This window comes from Callionymus lyra, chromosome 17, assembly GCF_982586985.1.
Source record: "Callionymus lyra chromosome 17, fCalLyr1.hap1.1, whole genome shotgun sequence".
Lineage (NCBI taxonomy): Eukaryota > Metazoa > Chordata > Actinopteri > Syngnathiformes > Callionymidae > Callionymus > Callionymus lyra.
Genome location: NC_141834.1, coordinates 15347313 through 15362206, shown reverse-complemented (window position 1 = coordinate 15362206; position 14894 = coordinate 15347313). Strand labels below are relative to the sequence as shown.

At 38.8% G+C, this 14894-nt stretch overlaps 1 protein-coding gene and 1 long non-coding RNA gene across 4 annotated transcripts; one reads left to right on the top strand and one right to left on the bottom strand.

Annotated features, from left to right (window-relative positions):
* Window positions 1-376: 376 nt before the first annotated feature.
* On the top strand, window positions 377-3731 carry LOC148062760 (uncharacterized). The gene is made up of 2 exons (XR_015713610.1): window positions 377-2653; window positions 2693-3731. It is a non-coding gene; the product is annotated as an uncharacterized LOC148062760 (long non-coding RNA).
* Window positions 3732-3916: 185 nt separating this feature from the next.
* LOC148062759 (polyamine-transporter SLC45A4-like) lies at window positions 3917-14733 on the bottom strand. Of its 3 annotated transcripts, XM_087812245.1 has the most exons (15): window positions 14606-14733; window positions 14092-14195; window positions 13671-13738; window positions 12620-13206; window positions 9423-9611; window positions 9170-9349; window positions 8487-9100; window positions 7326-7460; window positions 7017-7265; window positions 6829-6948; window positions 6662-6761; window positions 5554-5634; window positions 5338-5468; window positions 4386-4454; window positions 3917-4315 (listed from the first exon to the last, which is right to left on the bottom strand). In XM_087812245.1, exons 4-15 carry the CDS (start codon window positions 12843-12845, stop codon window positions 4166-4168), a joined length of 2244 nt encoding a protein of 747 aa, XP_087668371.1. In that variant the 5' UTR covers window positions 12846-13206; window positions 13671-13738; window positions 14092-14195; window positions 14606-14733; the 3' UTR covers window positions 3917-4165. The 3 variants fall into 3 exon arrangements, with proteins under 3 accessions (XP_087668371.1, XP_087668368.1, XP_087668369.1); XM_087812242.1 differs by having other exon boundaries at window positions 7017-7460; XM_087812243.1 differs by lacking the exon at window positions 14606-14733 and adding an exon at window positions 14272-14370 and having other exon boundaries at window positions 7017-7460.
* Between the last annotated feature and the right edge of the window lie 161 nt (window positions 14734-14894).

Here is a 14894-nt window from a genome sequence, read left to right as displayed (position 1 = left end):
TATATATATTTTTTCTAGAATATTGTAACTACATCCACCAACCAATAGAGGTAGCTAGTGAGCCATTCAGGCGAACAACCAGTTTATCAGGTTTATCTTTTACAGGAAAATAAAAAAATAATCCAATTTCTTAACGTCGTTGTCGATTCTTACCAAGAAAAAAACTTGTAAATAATTAACTTTTATTCATCTGTTGTCGCCTTTCTTAACGCACATGTACGATTGATTGTACGTTTATTATATTATTATATATATATATACAGTGTATATCTAAATATCTATATATAAAAAAGTGTATTCTTCGTGTTTCCTACAAATTGTTCAATACAAATGATGTATTATAATTCTCTGACAAATAAATAAACAACACATTTGAGTTTTTTATTTGTTTTTTCCAAAAATGATTGTTGCAAAAAAAAAAGAATTTAAAATGGTACAAATATTTGTTCAGCAGAAAAACCTTTAGTACAGCTTCCATCAATCTCAAAGTGAATAAAACATCCGGTAAATATATATATATATTTAACTAGAATGTGAAATTATAAGTCCACATTATAAACTTTTTTTTAAACACAGGGAAATACTAGCAATAAAATATGTCCAACTGTTTTTTTTTTTTTCAAATAGAAGAATCTCTAACAATTATTAACAAGAACTTTTATTTCTTGCAGCGCTTTTCCCTTTAATGTTCGAGCAACACAGCGATACTGTTTCACCATCAGATTCAGTTAGCGATGCTTTGGTCCGTGCGGAGATTCACAATGTTTTCAATGTTTCCTGAGTCAAGCTCCACTTTGTGAAGAAGGCTTCTCTGCCTCTCCTTCATGCCCATTTAGTCATGACGCCACAGTAAAGAGGATTTTTTTTTAACTTGCATAGATTAAGTCATTGGACCCTGAATAGATGCTATTCACTTCACCAGTAAAAAAAAAAAGCTTGGATGTGTTTCAGAGTCGAAACCATGTGACAAAACTTATTTCCTAAAAATAATATCAAACTAATAAGTCTTTCATTATTGACGTCAACGGCGGATATTGAAAGAGGCCGTCACTTGTATTCAAAAAGTTCAATTGGGAGTTTCTTATCCCTAAATAAAGTCAGTTGATTATCAGTGGCAAGACTATATAGATGCGTGTGAGGGGGGGGGGGCGGAACCAGTATTTAAGATCCCTTTTAAGAGTTGCTTATAATAAAAGGGATATGAAACAAACGGAGCGAAAGCAGCAGCAAAAAAAAAAGAAAAAAGTTCCCTCTGCACTGGAGAAAGTACCAATGAAGGGTCGAGAAGGATCTTACGGTGAGACAAATCTCTCTTAAGGCCAAAAGAATAAGATATCCTTTCATACTAGATTCCATCACCTGATAAGCGTCAAACAAAACCCGCTTTTCAGTCGCTAAAGACCAAAGAAAAGTCTTCACAGAGGCAGTAGTAAGTGAAGCGTCTCCAGATACACACCCTGGGATTGTCCTGTACGTGGAATCGGAACCCGTACTTGGGAGGTCGCCAGTAACGTTTGGAGTCCAGGGAGTAAATCACAGTGGCTGAGGAGCGCAAAACTCTTTTACCGACTCGGAAACAATACCACAGTTTCCTGTGACAAGTGTATATAATTTGGAAAGCAAACAAATGAAGAAATATTAAAACAAGATTTTGTCAATTGTTGGCAGAGTTTGAAACAATTTTGTAAACTCTGTATCCCATTTTCAGAGTTGTAGATATATATATATATATATATATATACAAAATCTGCAAACTATTTACATAGTTTGTTAATTTGCTCCAGGGTATCAGAGTTTGCAAATTGTCGCCAGAGTTTGTAAATGTGTTCCAAAGTTTGTAAATTGTTGCCAGATTTTGTAAATGGGATTCAGAGTTTAAAAAATTGCTTCGAAGTTTGAAATGCATTAACAAACTGTTGCAGCAATTTACAAAGTTTGTAAATGTGTTCCAGAGTTTGTAAATGTTAGTAGAGTTTGAAAATGGGATTCAGAGTTTACAAGGCCGTTTCAGTTTTAAATGTATATACAAACTCTAGCAACAACTTGCATAGCCTGTAAATGTGTATCAAGAGTTTGCGAATGTGTATGAGAGTTTGCAAGTTGGCACCAAAGTTGTTCAAGAGTTTGTAAATGTGTATCAGAGTTTGCCAATTGTCTCCAGAGTTTGTACATTTGTTCAAGAGTTTATAAATTGTTGCCAGATTTTGTAAATGGCATTCAGATTTTACAAATTGCTTCAGATTTTGTAAATGGGTTTCAGAGTTTGAAATGCATTAACAAACGTGGTAACAATTTACAAAGTTTGTAAATGTATTTCAGAGTTTTTAAATTGTTGCCAGAGTTTGAAAATGGGATTTTACAAAATCGTTTCAGAGTTTTCAATGTATATACAAACACTAGCAACAATTGGCATAGATTTTGCAAACTTTGTAACACATTTACAAACTGTTTCAGATCTTTTAAATTGTTGCCAGAGTTCGTACATTTTTTCCAGAGTTTGTAAATGTGTTGCAGAGTTTTTAAATTGTTGCCAGTTTGTACAATTGTTCCAGAGTTTGTAAATGTGTTGCAGAGTTTGTAAATTGTTTGCAGATTTGGTTAATGCATTTCAGAGTTTGTAAATGTGTTGCAGAGTTTTTAAATTGTTGCCAGAGTTTGTACAATTGTTCCAGAGTTTGTAAATGTGTTGCAGAGTTTTTAAATTGTTGCCAGTTTGTACAATTGTTCCAGAGTTTGTAAATGTGTTGCAGTTTTTAAATTGTTGCCAGAGTTTGTACAATTGTTCCAGAGTTTGTAAATGTGCTGCAGAGTTTGTAAATGTGCTGCAGAGTTTGTAAATTGTTGCCAGTTTGTACAATTGTTCCAGAGTTTGTAAATGTGTTGCAGAGTTTGTAAATTGTTGCCAGTTTGTACAATTGTTCCAGAGTTTGTAAATGTGTTGCAGAGTTTGTAAATTGTTGCCAGTTTGTACAATTGTTCCAGAGTTTGTAAATGTGTTGCAGAGTTTGTAAATTGTTGCCAGTTTGTACAATTGTTCCAGAGTTTGTAAATGTGCTGCAGAGTTTGTAAATGTGCTGCAGAGTTTGTAAATTGTTGCCAGTTTGTACAATTGTTCCAGAGTTTGTAAATGTGTTGCAGAGTTTGTAAATTGTTGCCAGTTTGTACAATTGTTCCAGAGTTTGTAAATGTGTTGCAGAGTTTTTAAATTGTTGCCAGAGTTTGTACAATTGTCCCAGAGTTTGTAAATGTGTTGCAGAGTTTGTAAATTGTTTGCAGACTTGGTTAATGCATTTCAGAGTTTGTAAATGTGTTTTTAAAGTTTTAAATTTGTCTCAGAAAATTGTAGTTTTGTTTCCGTTCGTAAAGTCTTTTCAAGATTTCAGACAAATTGTTTTTAAAGTTTTAAAATAAATGTCAAAAATGTTGAATGTGAATTATTTTGCACATCCCAGCCACCGCAATAAATAGCTTAATGGAAATACTTAATTCCTACGATAACTCTTGATTAGCTTAGACGTGAAACACCTTTGAAAAGTAAAGGCGCATCATTAGAAAAAGTGTCATCTTCGTAACTCTGCTGTCGACGATGGATGTTTTCAAGTAGTAACGCGAGGGGAACCAGGGTGGCGCTGTTGCCGGACAAAAAGTGCTCCGCGTGCCTCAAGGTGTATCAATTCTTTCACAATAAAAGCCTCGGTACACCGGTCAGCTTTGATTTGAGGTAGAAACAATGGAGGAGATTAATTTGGAAAAACTTGATAAAAAATATGTCAATAAAGTTGTTCTTTGCTCCTGAGTGAAGGAATAACTTTGGGAAGAGAAGGTTTGTTGTCGGATCGATTGTAAGCTATTGTGCAACTTTTTTTTTTCTTCCCAAAAATGGTCCAAAAATCACAGGCGTTCAAATATTTCCGTCTTTGTGTTTCACAGTGGACTAGCTTATCTTCGTGAACAAGACACAGAGGTAATAAATGCACTTATTATCCCTGACACAGTGGCGACTGTAGCAGGCGTCGAAGGAACAGGAAGACGGAAACAAAGAAACTCCTCATTGCCAGAGAAGGAGGGAAAGAAAGAAAAAAAGAAGAGATTTTTTTTTAACTTTCACTGCGACGTCACGCACACGAGACGACCTTAAAAACATGTCGCAGGATCAAATCTCTCTTCACACATCCGGATATATGACGAGGAAAGAGGCGGCGAGGAAGCCCAGGAAGGAGCCCCCAGAGGCCACGACTGGAATGACACGTACGCTGCCCACCGCTTTTATGACGGCGCTGAGCGCTGAGGCGACCAGGATTTGGCTGATGTAGACCTGGAATCACATCAGAGCATTGTTTTTACTCGGTTATTTTCAAGGGATATTGAATCAAATCTGGATTTACTTGGCAGGACAAGATAGCACAGTCGATTCCAAAGCCTCTCCTGGTGTTGGCTGGACTGTGGTGGATGTACTGGAAGGGAACGAATATTGAAAAATTAAACACAAAAATAAGGATATTTACAGTTTTAAAAAAAAGCTTGGATATGAAAGTTAATCAGTACCGTTAGGATATTGAATGAATTTGGCCTTTAAAAAACATAATTTGAATACCAAAATTCAAAGTGTTATCATTTTAAAGCAGTGATTAAAATTAAAACATTTAAATTGTTTCTTTGAAACCATTTAAAGCATGAATTTGCTTTTATTTAATAATTAAATTAGAAAAAAAAACGGAATATTGTATATAAATTGATTTTCTAACACGGTTTCATATTGCATTTTAAAATATTGATAAATAAATGTTTTAAATTCAATTTCATTTTTTTTCATAGTTTGATCAAGTAGGTCGGTAATCTTTTGCTATTGTCTGGTGTCAGTATTATATTTTTTGAAGATTTGGAATTAAAATATCAAACTAAGTTTAAAAATATATATATATTTTATTTTGAAAATACTCGATTTAAAAAAAACTAAATTGTTAAAAAAAACATAGACATGAATTAAAAACAGTTCACCCTTTGTAATATAGAAATTATTTAATTAAATCATGTAAAAATAACATTACAAGAACATTGGAAAGATTTTTGGAATTAGATAATAAAAATGTGTAAAACAATAAAATAATAATAATTTTGAAAGTACTACATTTTTTAAATCACATTATAAATAAAAAACAACTTTAACCTTTCAATATAAAAATGATTCAATTCAATTATAAAAAAAAAATCATCAACATAATTTCAATAATTACTTACTTACTTAAAGTTTCAACATTTTAAATGTTAATTTCAACTATTCACTGACATACTTCAATACTTGTTCCTGAACGGAAGCTGAAAACGATGCAAAAATACCTCTTTGAGTTCATGGTAGTGTCCTAGTAATGCGTACGGACAGTAGGAGATGCTCATGGAGATGATACCCATAGTGCTGATCATCACCATGGCGATGTACACGTTGGGGAAGATGGCCATAGCAGCGGTTCCTGTCGTGAGCGACCGCAGAGTTCAGGTAAACACAAAAAAAAACCTGTCATGCATCACTTCTTTCGGGGGTTTTTTCTCTCTTACCGACGGAGAACGCGAGCGTCCCGATGATGTAGATGACCTTGATGCTCAGGTCGAAGTTGTCGAGGTACTTCTGAAGAATGGCTGAGTACGAGAGGAACATTTGATGAAACGAAACTGCTTGTTTTTATCTACACATCACATCCTAGATAGAATAGAATAGAATAGAAAATCTTTATTCATCCCCAGAGAGGAAACACACTTTTACAACAGCACAGTTGAAAAAAAATAAAAATAAAATAAAATAAAGTGCAAGGAAAAAAGAAATAATAAAAGAGATAATACAAAATAAAATAAAAACGATCTTAAAAATATACAAATTATTTACAAAATTAGAAATTTAACACTATTAACAAAATAAAATAGAATAAAATTAAATAAAATAAAAATAAAAACAAAAAATAAAATAAAACACACGAGAAGAAAAAAAGATGATAGAGAATATTGTTTTACAAAGTGTTTTGGGGGCCAAATGCAGCCCTTAGACCATATTAAGTGGCATTTATGTCAGGGGCGTCAAACTCAATAGTACAAGGGTCCAAATTCAGTCAGTCTCAATCAAGGGCCAAACAAAATGTATATATGTCCTTGTACAGATTGGAATCTAGTAGGATTCCAGATCCCACTAGTAGCGATTGGAATTCCAATCTGTACAAGGACAACCAGGAATTCTACCAGGACAATCTCCCGATTCAAATAGGAGAAATTCAGATTACATCAAAATGTTTGGGGAAAATAGACTCAATCATGGAATCTGTACTAGTAGTCTTTGCCAAACATGACGTAGGAGACGAGTTCTTATATCTTTTCATTCTTCTTTCGTTTTCCTTTACCGAACAAATTCCAGGGTTTACTTTATAGTATTGAAATCTATAATATTCCTTATTTCAAACACAGGCATCGTCTCCAATATGAACATTAATCCACTTAGACTTGAGCCCTGACGGGCCACATATATCCAGTGTGTGTTTTTTTTGCATTAATTCTAAATTAAAAATGTTTAAATTTCCCCCCATTCAGTCAGTGACATTGAAATAAACAAAATAAACATACATTTTGGTGCGTTACAATGCATTTAAAAATATATATACTATGAAACAAAAAGTTGTACCTGAGCAGACGGCAGCAGTGGCGGCGTAGACCACGAGTCCCCAGCAGCCCATCTGAACTCCTCGACTATAGTTTAGCAGCTCCGTGGAATTCGCCGGAGCCTGAAAACAAACATCGTGTTAAAAATGAATAAAAAAGTTACCGAAGAAACAAGAATCCGGCTGGTACCGTCGGGTCGCCCAGGTAGATGACCTGCCCCATGAAGTCAGTGTAAAAAACCGCCTCCGCTATGATCGAGAACCACGTGACCAGGTGACAGATGCACAACCTGGACAGCTGCCTCGGCATCTGCAACGACGAGAGCGGCCGTGAGATTGTTTTCTTCCCCCCCCCCCGACTCGTTCAGAGCGTTTCACCTTCAACATGGACAACCAGAGCAGCCGGACGGTCGTGCCCTTGTCGGATCCCGCGTCGCTGTTGGAGTCCACCGAGGAGAGGCTGGACACGGACAGCTGGACCGCTCGCCTCTTGGCGTGCTGCCGCAGATCGCTCAGGTCGTTGAGGCTGCGCGAGGTGGTGATCTGGTGCGGGCTCAGCGCCGCCGTCCTCCGCAGGCGATGGCGGTGCGACCCGACTCGCCCGTAGTAAGAGAACGTGAAGGAAGGCTGAAGAAGAAGATGAGTTTCACTGAACGTTGAATCTGGAGTCAAACCAGGGAGTCCTACTTGTCTGTAGAAGGTGTGAGGGTGTGGCCGTGGAGAGGCGGTGGAGGTCGTAGGTCGAGGTCCACTCTTGGCACTGGTGGAGCTTCTGACCACAGAGTTTTCAGCTGATGAACTGGCTCCGTTCGCTACTTTGACCTGTGCAACAAACAAGGGACAAGAAGATCCATTACATTGAATGTTTCTTGGCCAGTACAAACCATTTAAGTTAAACCACTGAAGTGAAATACCGTATTTTTTGGACTATAAGGCTCACTTAGAATCCATAAATTTTCTCAAAAATCAACAGTTTTAATCTTGATGCACCTTATGTATAAATACTGGTTCTTCGTACTGATCTCAAACAGATTTCTTTCTGGTACACAGCGCTCAAAACTCGGCCGCAACAGAGGCTCCGTAATACTACTGTGTTCAGTTTCAGTAGTACTACTCTGTCAGGGTTCAAAGTGTTATTACTCCATGAGGCTACGTTGTATTAGCTCTGCGTGAGGCTGATAACCTTTGTACTACTGCACCGGGCTTCTTAGTACCATTTCGCCAATCTCCACATTACTACTCGGCCAGGCTCCGAAGTACTGCTGGGCCGGGCTACATAGTACTGCTGGGCCGGGCTACGTAGTACTGCTGGGCCCTGGCAACATAGTACTTCTCAACCAGGCTATTTCGCCAGTCTCCACATTACTACACTGCAAGGCTACATAGTAATACTCTGCCAGGCTTGTTAGTACTACACCGCCAGGCTCGTTAGTACTACATGGCCAGGGTCCGTAGAATTGTTACTTTATGAGGCCATGTAGTAGTACTCTGCCAGGCTCCTTAGTACTACTCCACTAGGGTCAGTAGTACTACACTGCCAGGCTACATAGTACTACTTGGCCAGGATGCTTAGTACTACTCTGCCAGGCTCGTTAGTACTACACTGCCAGGCTAAGTAGTACTACTCAGCCAGGGTCTGTAGTATTGTTACTCGATGAGGCTACATAGTATTATTACTCCATGAGGCTCCAAGGTATAACTCTGCAAGGTTCCACTGCACAGAGAGGCTTCTTGGTAATATTGCGTTCTATATCGCGGTTCACCTAATGGTCCGAAAAATACGGTATGTGGACGAGGTATGCGATGGTCAAACCTCCAAATGAGTGATTTTCAAATGCGAGTATTTACCTTTGTTTTCAGATGGGAGTTCTGTGTTGGAGACGTCAGAGGCGAGAGGGGTTCTCCATTCGTCGACTCCTTGGTCTGAAATACATTCTGAGTTGAACCTTGAGTCGTGGAAGAGTCCGGAGATCCAAACGAAGGCCTGAATACAAAATCCCCCTGTGACCCCGGTGAGAACCCCTCGCCCATCGGAAAGTTCTGCTTGTCCAGGTCGAGGTCGGGGTCCAGCTCTATGGTATCGTCCGCCATGGCCAAGACCGAGTCGCTCTTGCTCCGCACCCGGTCCACGGTGAGAAACTCCATCTCCCCATCTTGGAGGTTCATCTTAGTGTTGTGAGCTTGAGTCAGCGAGTCCTCCTCGATGATGGAGGGTAGGTACGGGGTGTGACTCGCTCGCCGGAGAGACAGCTGGCTGGTGGACTCTCCGTAGCCGGAACTCCTCAGGCCGGACGAGGAGAAGATCCTCTCTGGAATACTGAGCATGTGAAGAACGACGGAGATGATGAAAATGATGGCGGCGAAGAGGAAGAGGACTTGCTCCTGCGACTTAAACGCACGACCCAGGACTGTACCCGTCCAGTCCAGGCCTCCTAGCATGTAGCCCACGGCTCCTCCAAGCCCTGGAAAGAACATGAAACACTTGGATTCATCTGGACCTGTTTTTTTGTAGTAGCGATTTATTAAATTACCAGCGGAGAAGGCGTGGATATTCAAGGCCATGTCTTGGTCGTCTGTGTCGGCCACGTCTAGAAGGTAAGCTCGGATCGGGCCCTCGGAAGCATCCGCGCTGAAATCCAGCACCACTACTCCCAGGACCGTGAGGACGATCCCGATGGGCTGGTTGCCCTGAAAATCCCCAATGGATAGACCTGTCGACAGAACCGTCAGCTGGACTTTATAAAACACCGTTACGACATCGATGAGGACGACCCAACACCGTACCTATCAAGGAGCCGTTCAAAAAAAGAGCAACGCCTATCAGCACCCCGATACACAAGGCCAGAATGAAAGGCCTTCTGCGGCCCCACCGGAGCGTACATCGATCGCTGGCGGAGCCGATCCAGGGAGTAAGGATGAGGCCCAGAATTGGACTGAGGAACCATGTTAAGCTGTAGTACTCCTCAGGCAGACCTGGAACACACAGACAAATACAATTTAAGGAAATGGTCTCATATAGAGTTTGTGGTTCACATGTTACTAACAACAATAACTTTATCAATAATTACATAGGTACAAGTTTATTTGTAGTCTAAACTTGACTGTCTTGATGTGTCAAAGACAGAGAAAATGGCATCTTTTTTCAAAACAAAACTAAAATACAGGTCATAATCAGGGCTGGCAGTATGACCTTAAATTCATATAGCGGTATAAACTGTATATACTCAAGTCTAGGATATATAACATATTTCTTAATGGGTTTTGGAAACCAAGAGCAAAGCTAATTTGATTTCACAAAGACAACAAAACAGATACAATTTACTTTTAGAGCATGTATTGTGCAGAAGAAGAGAAGTAATGACAGTACCTCAGCGGTACTGGTAATAATAAAAAAGGATATTGTACTGTGAAGTACTTCAAGTCAAGAGGTTTTTAATAAGGCAAATGCCAAAATCATTGAAAAGGTTCCGTCTTATAAAATAGTACAAAGTGACCAATCATTACATAAACACAGTTAGTGTTAGTATTCATAACAAAAAATATGTAGGAATGAGGATGTATTATTGCTGTAGTATTGTCGAGTACATGACTCTGGTGTTGCAGAACCTACAGACCACATGACTCTTGACAAAGTCGTTACTGCTTTAATTTGTTTTGAAACCAAAATATGTCCAAACACCAGCTTTAAAAGCTGCCAGAGTCCACTGTATCCTCTAATCCTCAGTCATTGCAGGATTTCATTCTTCCTTTTGGCTAAGAAGGATGTAATGACTGCCGCCATCTAGCAGCCAGGAGTTTAATTGCAACACAAAAATGAACGCTGAAATATTTGGTAATTCAATTTTTTTAAATGATCAAATAAATGTATTATAAATGCACATTAGGGCGCATGGTGGTTTACTCCAGGCACTCTGGTTTCCTCCCACAGTGCAAAAACATACAGGTAAATTGAGAAATTTGTGAAATTGTCCGTATGTATGAGACCTAGAAAACGTAACGTAAGCTTTAGAAACAGATATTTCTTAAGTATCACAAAGGCCATAAATTGTAACGCGTGGAGTCCAGGGCGGGTTTTATGACGTCAAGCTTTCAGTTTCTGCTTTAATCTGGCCGCGTGAGCCGTTTAAATGGACTACTTAACCTTCAAAACATTCATAAAACACTTCTAAGTAAACCCCTTTGTAACCTCACCCTGAACATTTTATTGAAAACATTTAATACATGTTAAGTTATTCTGTTAATTATTAAAAGGACTAAACTTTGGTTTAACGTGATTCTAACTTCTAAAAGTATTTTTTCCAAGTAATAATATTCATGAATTACTCTAGGACATTGTAATCAAACTGACTATTAAATGAATAACAGAGGCCTTGTGTTTGTCTTTATAAATTGAATAACCCTTTTATATCGCCAGTTATGCCAACCTTTTCAAAACTCTTCGGTCAAGCATGGATCTAAAAAAAATCACTGTAACTGCATTTGGGAGTCGGAGAAAGAAGAGAGGTTTGTTTTGTATTCTCCGCTCAAACTATGAGGTTACGATTTTCCGTTGTCAAAAACGAGTGTCGGGGAATCGGCAGCTGGGATGAAAAAAAAACAACAAAAAAAAGCTTGTACAAGCAACCTTGAGCAGTGGTTTTTTTAGAGCTGACTGGAACATTTCGGACAGACGAGTGTCCTGTTGCAACAATGCTGAAGCGTGCACAGACTAGCCAGGGAAGTGTTGAAATCATCAGTTTTCTTCAACCACTTAACAGTGAGTTTTTTCTCGACACAATAAGAAAAGGAAACTGTTTTTTTTTTTTTAAACAAGTACGACAGGAGCTGTCAAACGTAGCAGGATAAACAGTAGCCTATGGGGATGCTTTAGTGATTTTCCACTACTCATTATGGAGTTAAAAAATGTCTTTACTCGCTCGATAAGCCGGGTGGTTCTCACGGGAACAGAATATTACCCACAACGGTTTCCCCTTCTGCCTTAAATCAACAAAGAAAAGCATCCATATGTGGCTTCCCTCGAAAGTTCCGGATTAATTTCGCTCCACTTGATAAATCGGGCAGATCTTTGACAAGATCTGCAATAACACTATTGGTATGATTAATGATGACTTACATAACACCATAGGAGCTTTACAATGTTGTGTTCTTTTGTGAAAAAGAACATGCAGAAACACCATGAAAACACAGCAATGCATGACGACTTCAAAACCAGATTGTTCTACTGAAAGAAAACTGATTTTTTGATCGAGTAAACAGCGATTTTAAAGCATGAAAACAGTTAAGAAAACCCAACAGAACCCATTTATATATAACCAAGTAGACCCACAATTCAGCCTCCTGGTTAAGATGTGTTAATATTTCACACAAGCAAACTTGAAAGGACCGATCGCGCTGAGAATTAATGCAAGTCTTAACCTATATAATAAGTTACTTGCTTATATCTTTTATATAATAAGTTACTTACTTATATCTTTAAGACAATTTGTTTCACCCAAACTGACCTGCTGTCCTCACAGCGCTCCAGAAGTGAAATACAATTAAGGACTAAATCGGATTTTCAAAACATAAGCTTTCGTGTTGTCGTGGAGATAAAACTAAAAAATGCGCAGCGTTGGGACATTCTTGGCATACCTAGCCAAGAGAAATGCTTTTGTTGCACAGCGATGTGGACATCAAGCGGATGATGGTTGCTGGCTGAGCTACTGGCGATTCCTTTTTCAATCTGATTTTTATTAAATCTCAACAAAAAAAAAAAAATCAGAGGGATGTGAAACTTATCTTGGTCGAGGATCGAAAAAACCAACCACAGCACAATCTCTTACACAACTTTCATTAACTCGAGAAGCAAGCTTCACCCAAAAGGTAGAGGAAACCCTGGACAGCTAGCCAGTCCAATAAAGGGGGATGTTGATCTTGGACAAGTTTGCTTTCAGGCTTTCAACAAACAAACCAAAAAACAGCATTAAAAAAAGATACTTTACCTATTTGAAGAAGAACCGGAGTCACGAGGGCGGTTTCCATGGCGTAGCAGAATTCCCGGCCGAACATCACGGCGCCGTGCATCACCCACCGGTGGAGCGGGATCCTCGCGCCCCGATAGTCGTCCTCCACGTCGTCCATCTGGCTGCCGGATTTGCCCGATTCCACGCAGTCCCTGCGCCTCAGTTGAAGCTCGGTCGATTCCCAATCCTTGACTCCTTGTCCCATCACAGCCGGGTTAGCGTTCGCCGGACCGTGTGTCGGCTGTCAATCCAGCTATAACGTCAACGTGGGTGTCGTGGACGGCGAAGTCTTCACGAGGAGGATCGGATGTGTCCATGAAGTCATGGCAAAACTTGCGATTTCGGAATTATGACGAAAGAAGTCAATTACAAATACGTGACAACGATGCTTGAAGCTTCCTCGTTCTTCATGTTAAGAGAGAATCGTTTAGTTCTTCACTGGATCATCCAACTCGTTGGTTCCGATAAGTCTCGTCGATGGACTATTGGGAACGTGATCCAGGGTCGAGCATTTTCTCAAATAGTGTCAAAGGCAGGGAAACGATTCAGGCGATTGAAAAGGTGACCTGGAGGAAAAGAAAGGAAATCACAGGATTTTTTAAAAAACATGTCGTATTGACATAATAATGATCAACCTGTTGATTTGTTTTTTCATTTAGTTTATTAAAAATATGTTATGCTTACTTTTGAACAAAACAAAAGATAATGGAAACACTTTTTTTTGTTATAAATCAATACCAACGTAACAAGAATTATATATTTTTCTTTGTTTCCCATTTCACACTTGTAGGTTAGGTTAGGTTAGAACTTTATTGATCCCTCAGGAGGTCTCTTTCGGGAAATTGTTTATTTATTTCCAATTAGCCACAGCATTACAGCAATTATTCATAAAAATAAAAATAAGAACAAGAACAAAGAGAAAGAACAAGATGATACAATCCAAGTCTAAAGATAAAGAAGATAATTAATAAACAGATAACACTAAAGATATTAAAAAATATATATATATTCAAGAGCGTGAACAACTTACCAGTTTATTGTCGGTTAAAAAGGTGAACGACTATCATGGTTATATGTGGATTTAAACAGCGGAAGTTACTATGAAAGCAAAAGGAAAAATAATATTAATCACTTAAAATACTCTAAAAGTCTAAATCATTTGCTATTGTGTTATTTAGTACAAATCTAGCTCACGGTTGTAAATCCAAACATTGAAGGTACTACTGTGAAAATGGATTATATACTTATTATAAAAAATATTGATTATTTTGATGTGGGAAAGTCTTTCCAATAACAATGTCTGACAGATTTTGACAGATCATTTCCCCTCAATTCTAGGAACTAGTTTGTGCGCATATATTCAGCTTGAACTTATATCTATATAAAGAATAACTCGCTCGCACTTGAATTAAGAAATATAAGTGAAGCGTCAGAAAGCCTCGCAACGTTACCTTGGAAACGTCATCTTTCCACGACATCAATAGATATAAGTTGATTCTCTCCAGAACACTTCCGGGGGGGCTATGTATAAATACAAAATCGCAGTGTGTATATGCTGGAGGACACAGAAAAAAAAAGAGTCTCAATAAACAGAAGCGTCAGTGTGAAATCAATGTTTCATCAAAACAAACCGAGCTTTAATAGGTTTCCCGCACGTTGAGACACGACAGTGTGTTTTTTTGTGTTTTTTTTCTTCTTTCACTTGCTCACACTGTGCGTCTCTGTTGTGGTCTCTTATCTTGAGTCCTGAACGCTGGCTTGTCACCGGTCCGAACACGTTACAAAAGTATTTAGCTGCAGTAAAAAAAAACAAAAAAAACACACCACCTGACGAATAAAAAAAATAAAGTTGAATAGCGGGAGCGTTTTGATGACGTCACCGGAACGTGCTAATCGCGGCGGACCAATTAAACAAGTGTAACGCGTGGAATTAAAAAATAAATAAATACGTCTCAATGGACTCACCTTTCGCGGTGTTCCTCGCGTCAGTGAGACGATGGTAAATCCGTCACTCCCGTGCAGCCGTGCCCGCGGGAGAGCTCCCGGTGTGAGTTAGCAGTCTGGCTAACCTTTGCCAGCTACTGACCAGGTTGACTGTGCGCTCATCAGTCTCGCCGGTTTCCACAGTAACAAAAGCGGGGCGTGGCTTCGGAGAAAACGTCATCAGAGGAGTGGCGCAACAACCATATATATAAATTAATATATTTTTAAAAACAATACAGTTTTATGATTTTAAGTATCAGACTGTTTTTTT

Coding starts and splice junctions, on each gene's coding strand:
- LOC148062759 (XM_087812242.1), bottom strand. CDS start 12,845: ATGGGACAAGGAGTCAAGGATTGGGAATCGACCGAGCTTCAACTGAGG. Junction 5,635..6,661: donor CACTGCTGCCGTCTGCTCAG/GTACAACTTTTT, acceptor TCTCGTACTCAG/CCATTCTTCAGAAGTACCTC. Junction 4,316..4,385: donor GTGCTATCTTGTCCTGCCAA/GTAAATCCAGAT, acceptor ATGTGATTCCAG/GTCTACATCAGCCAAATCCT.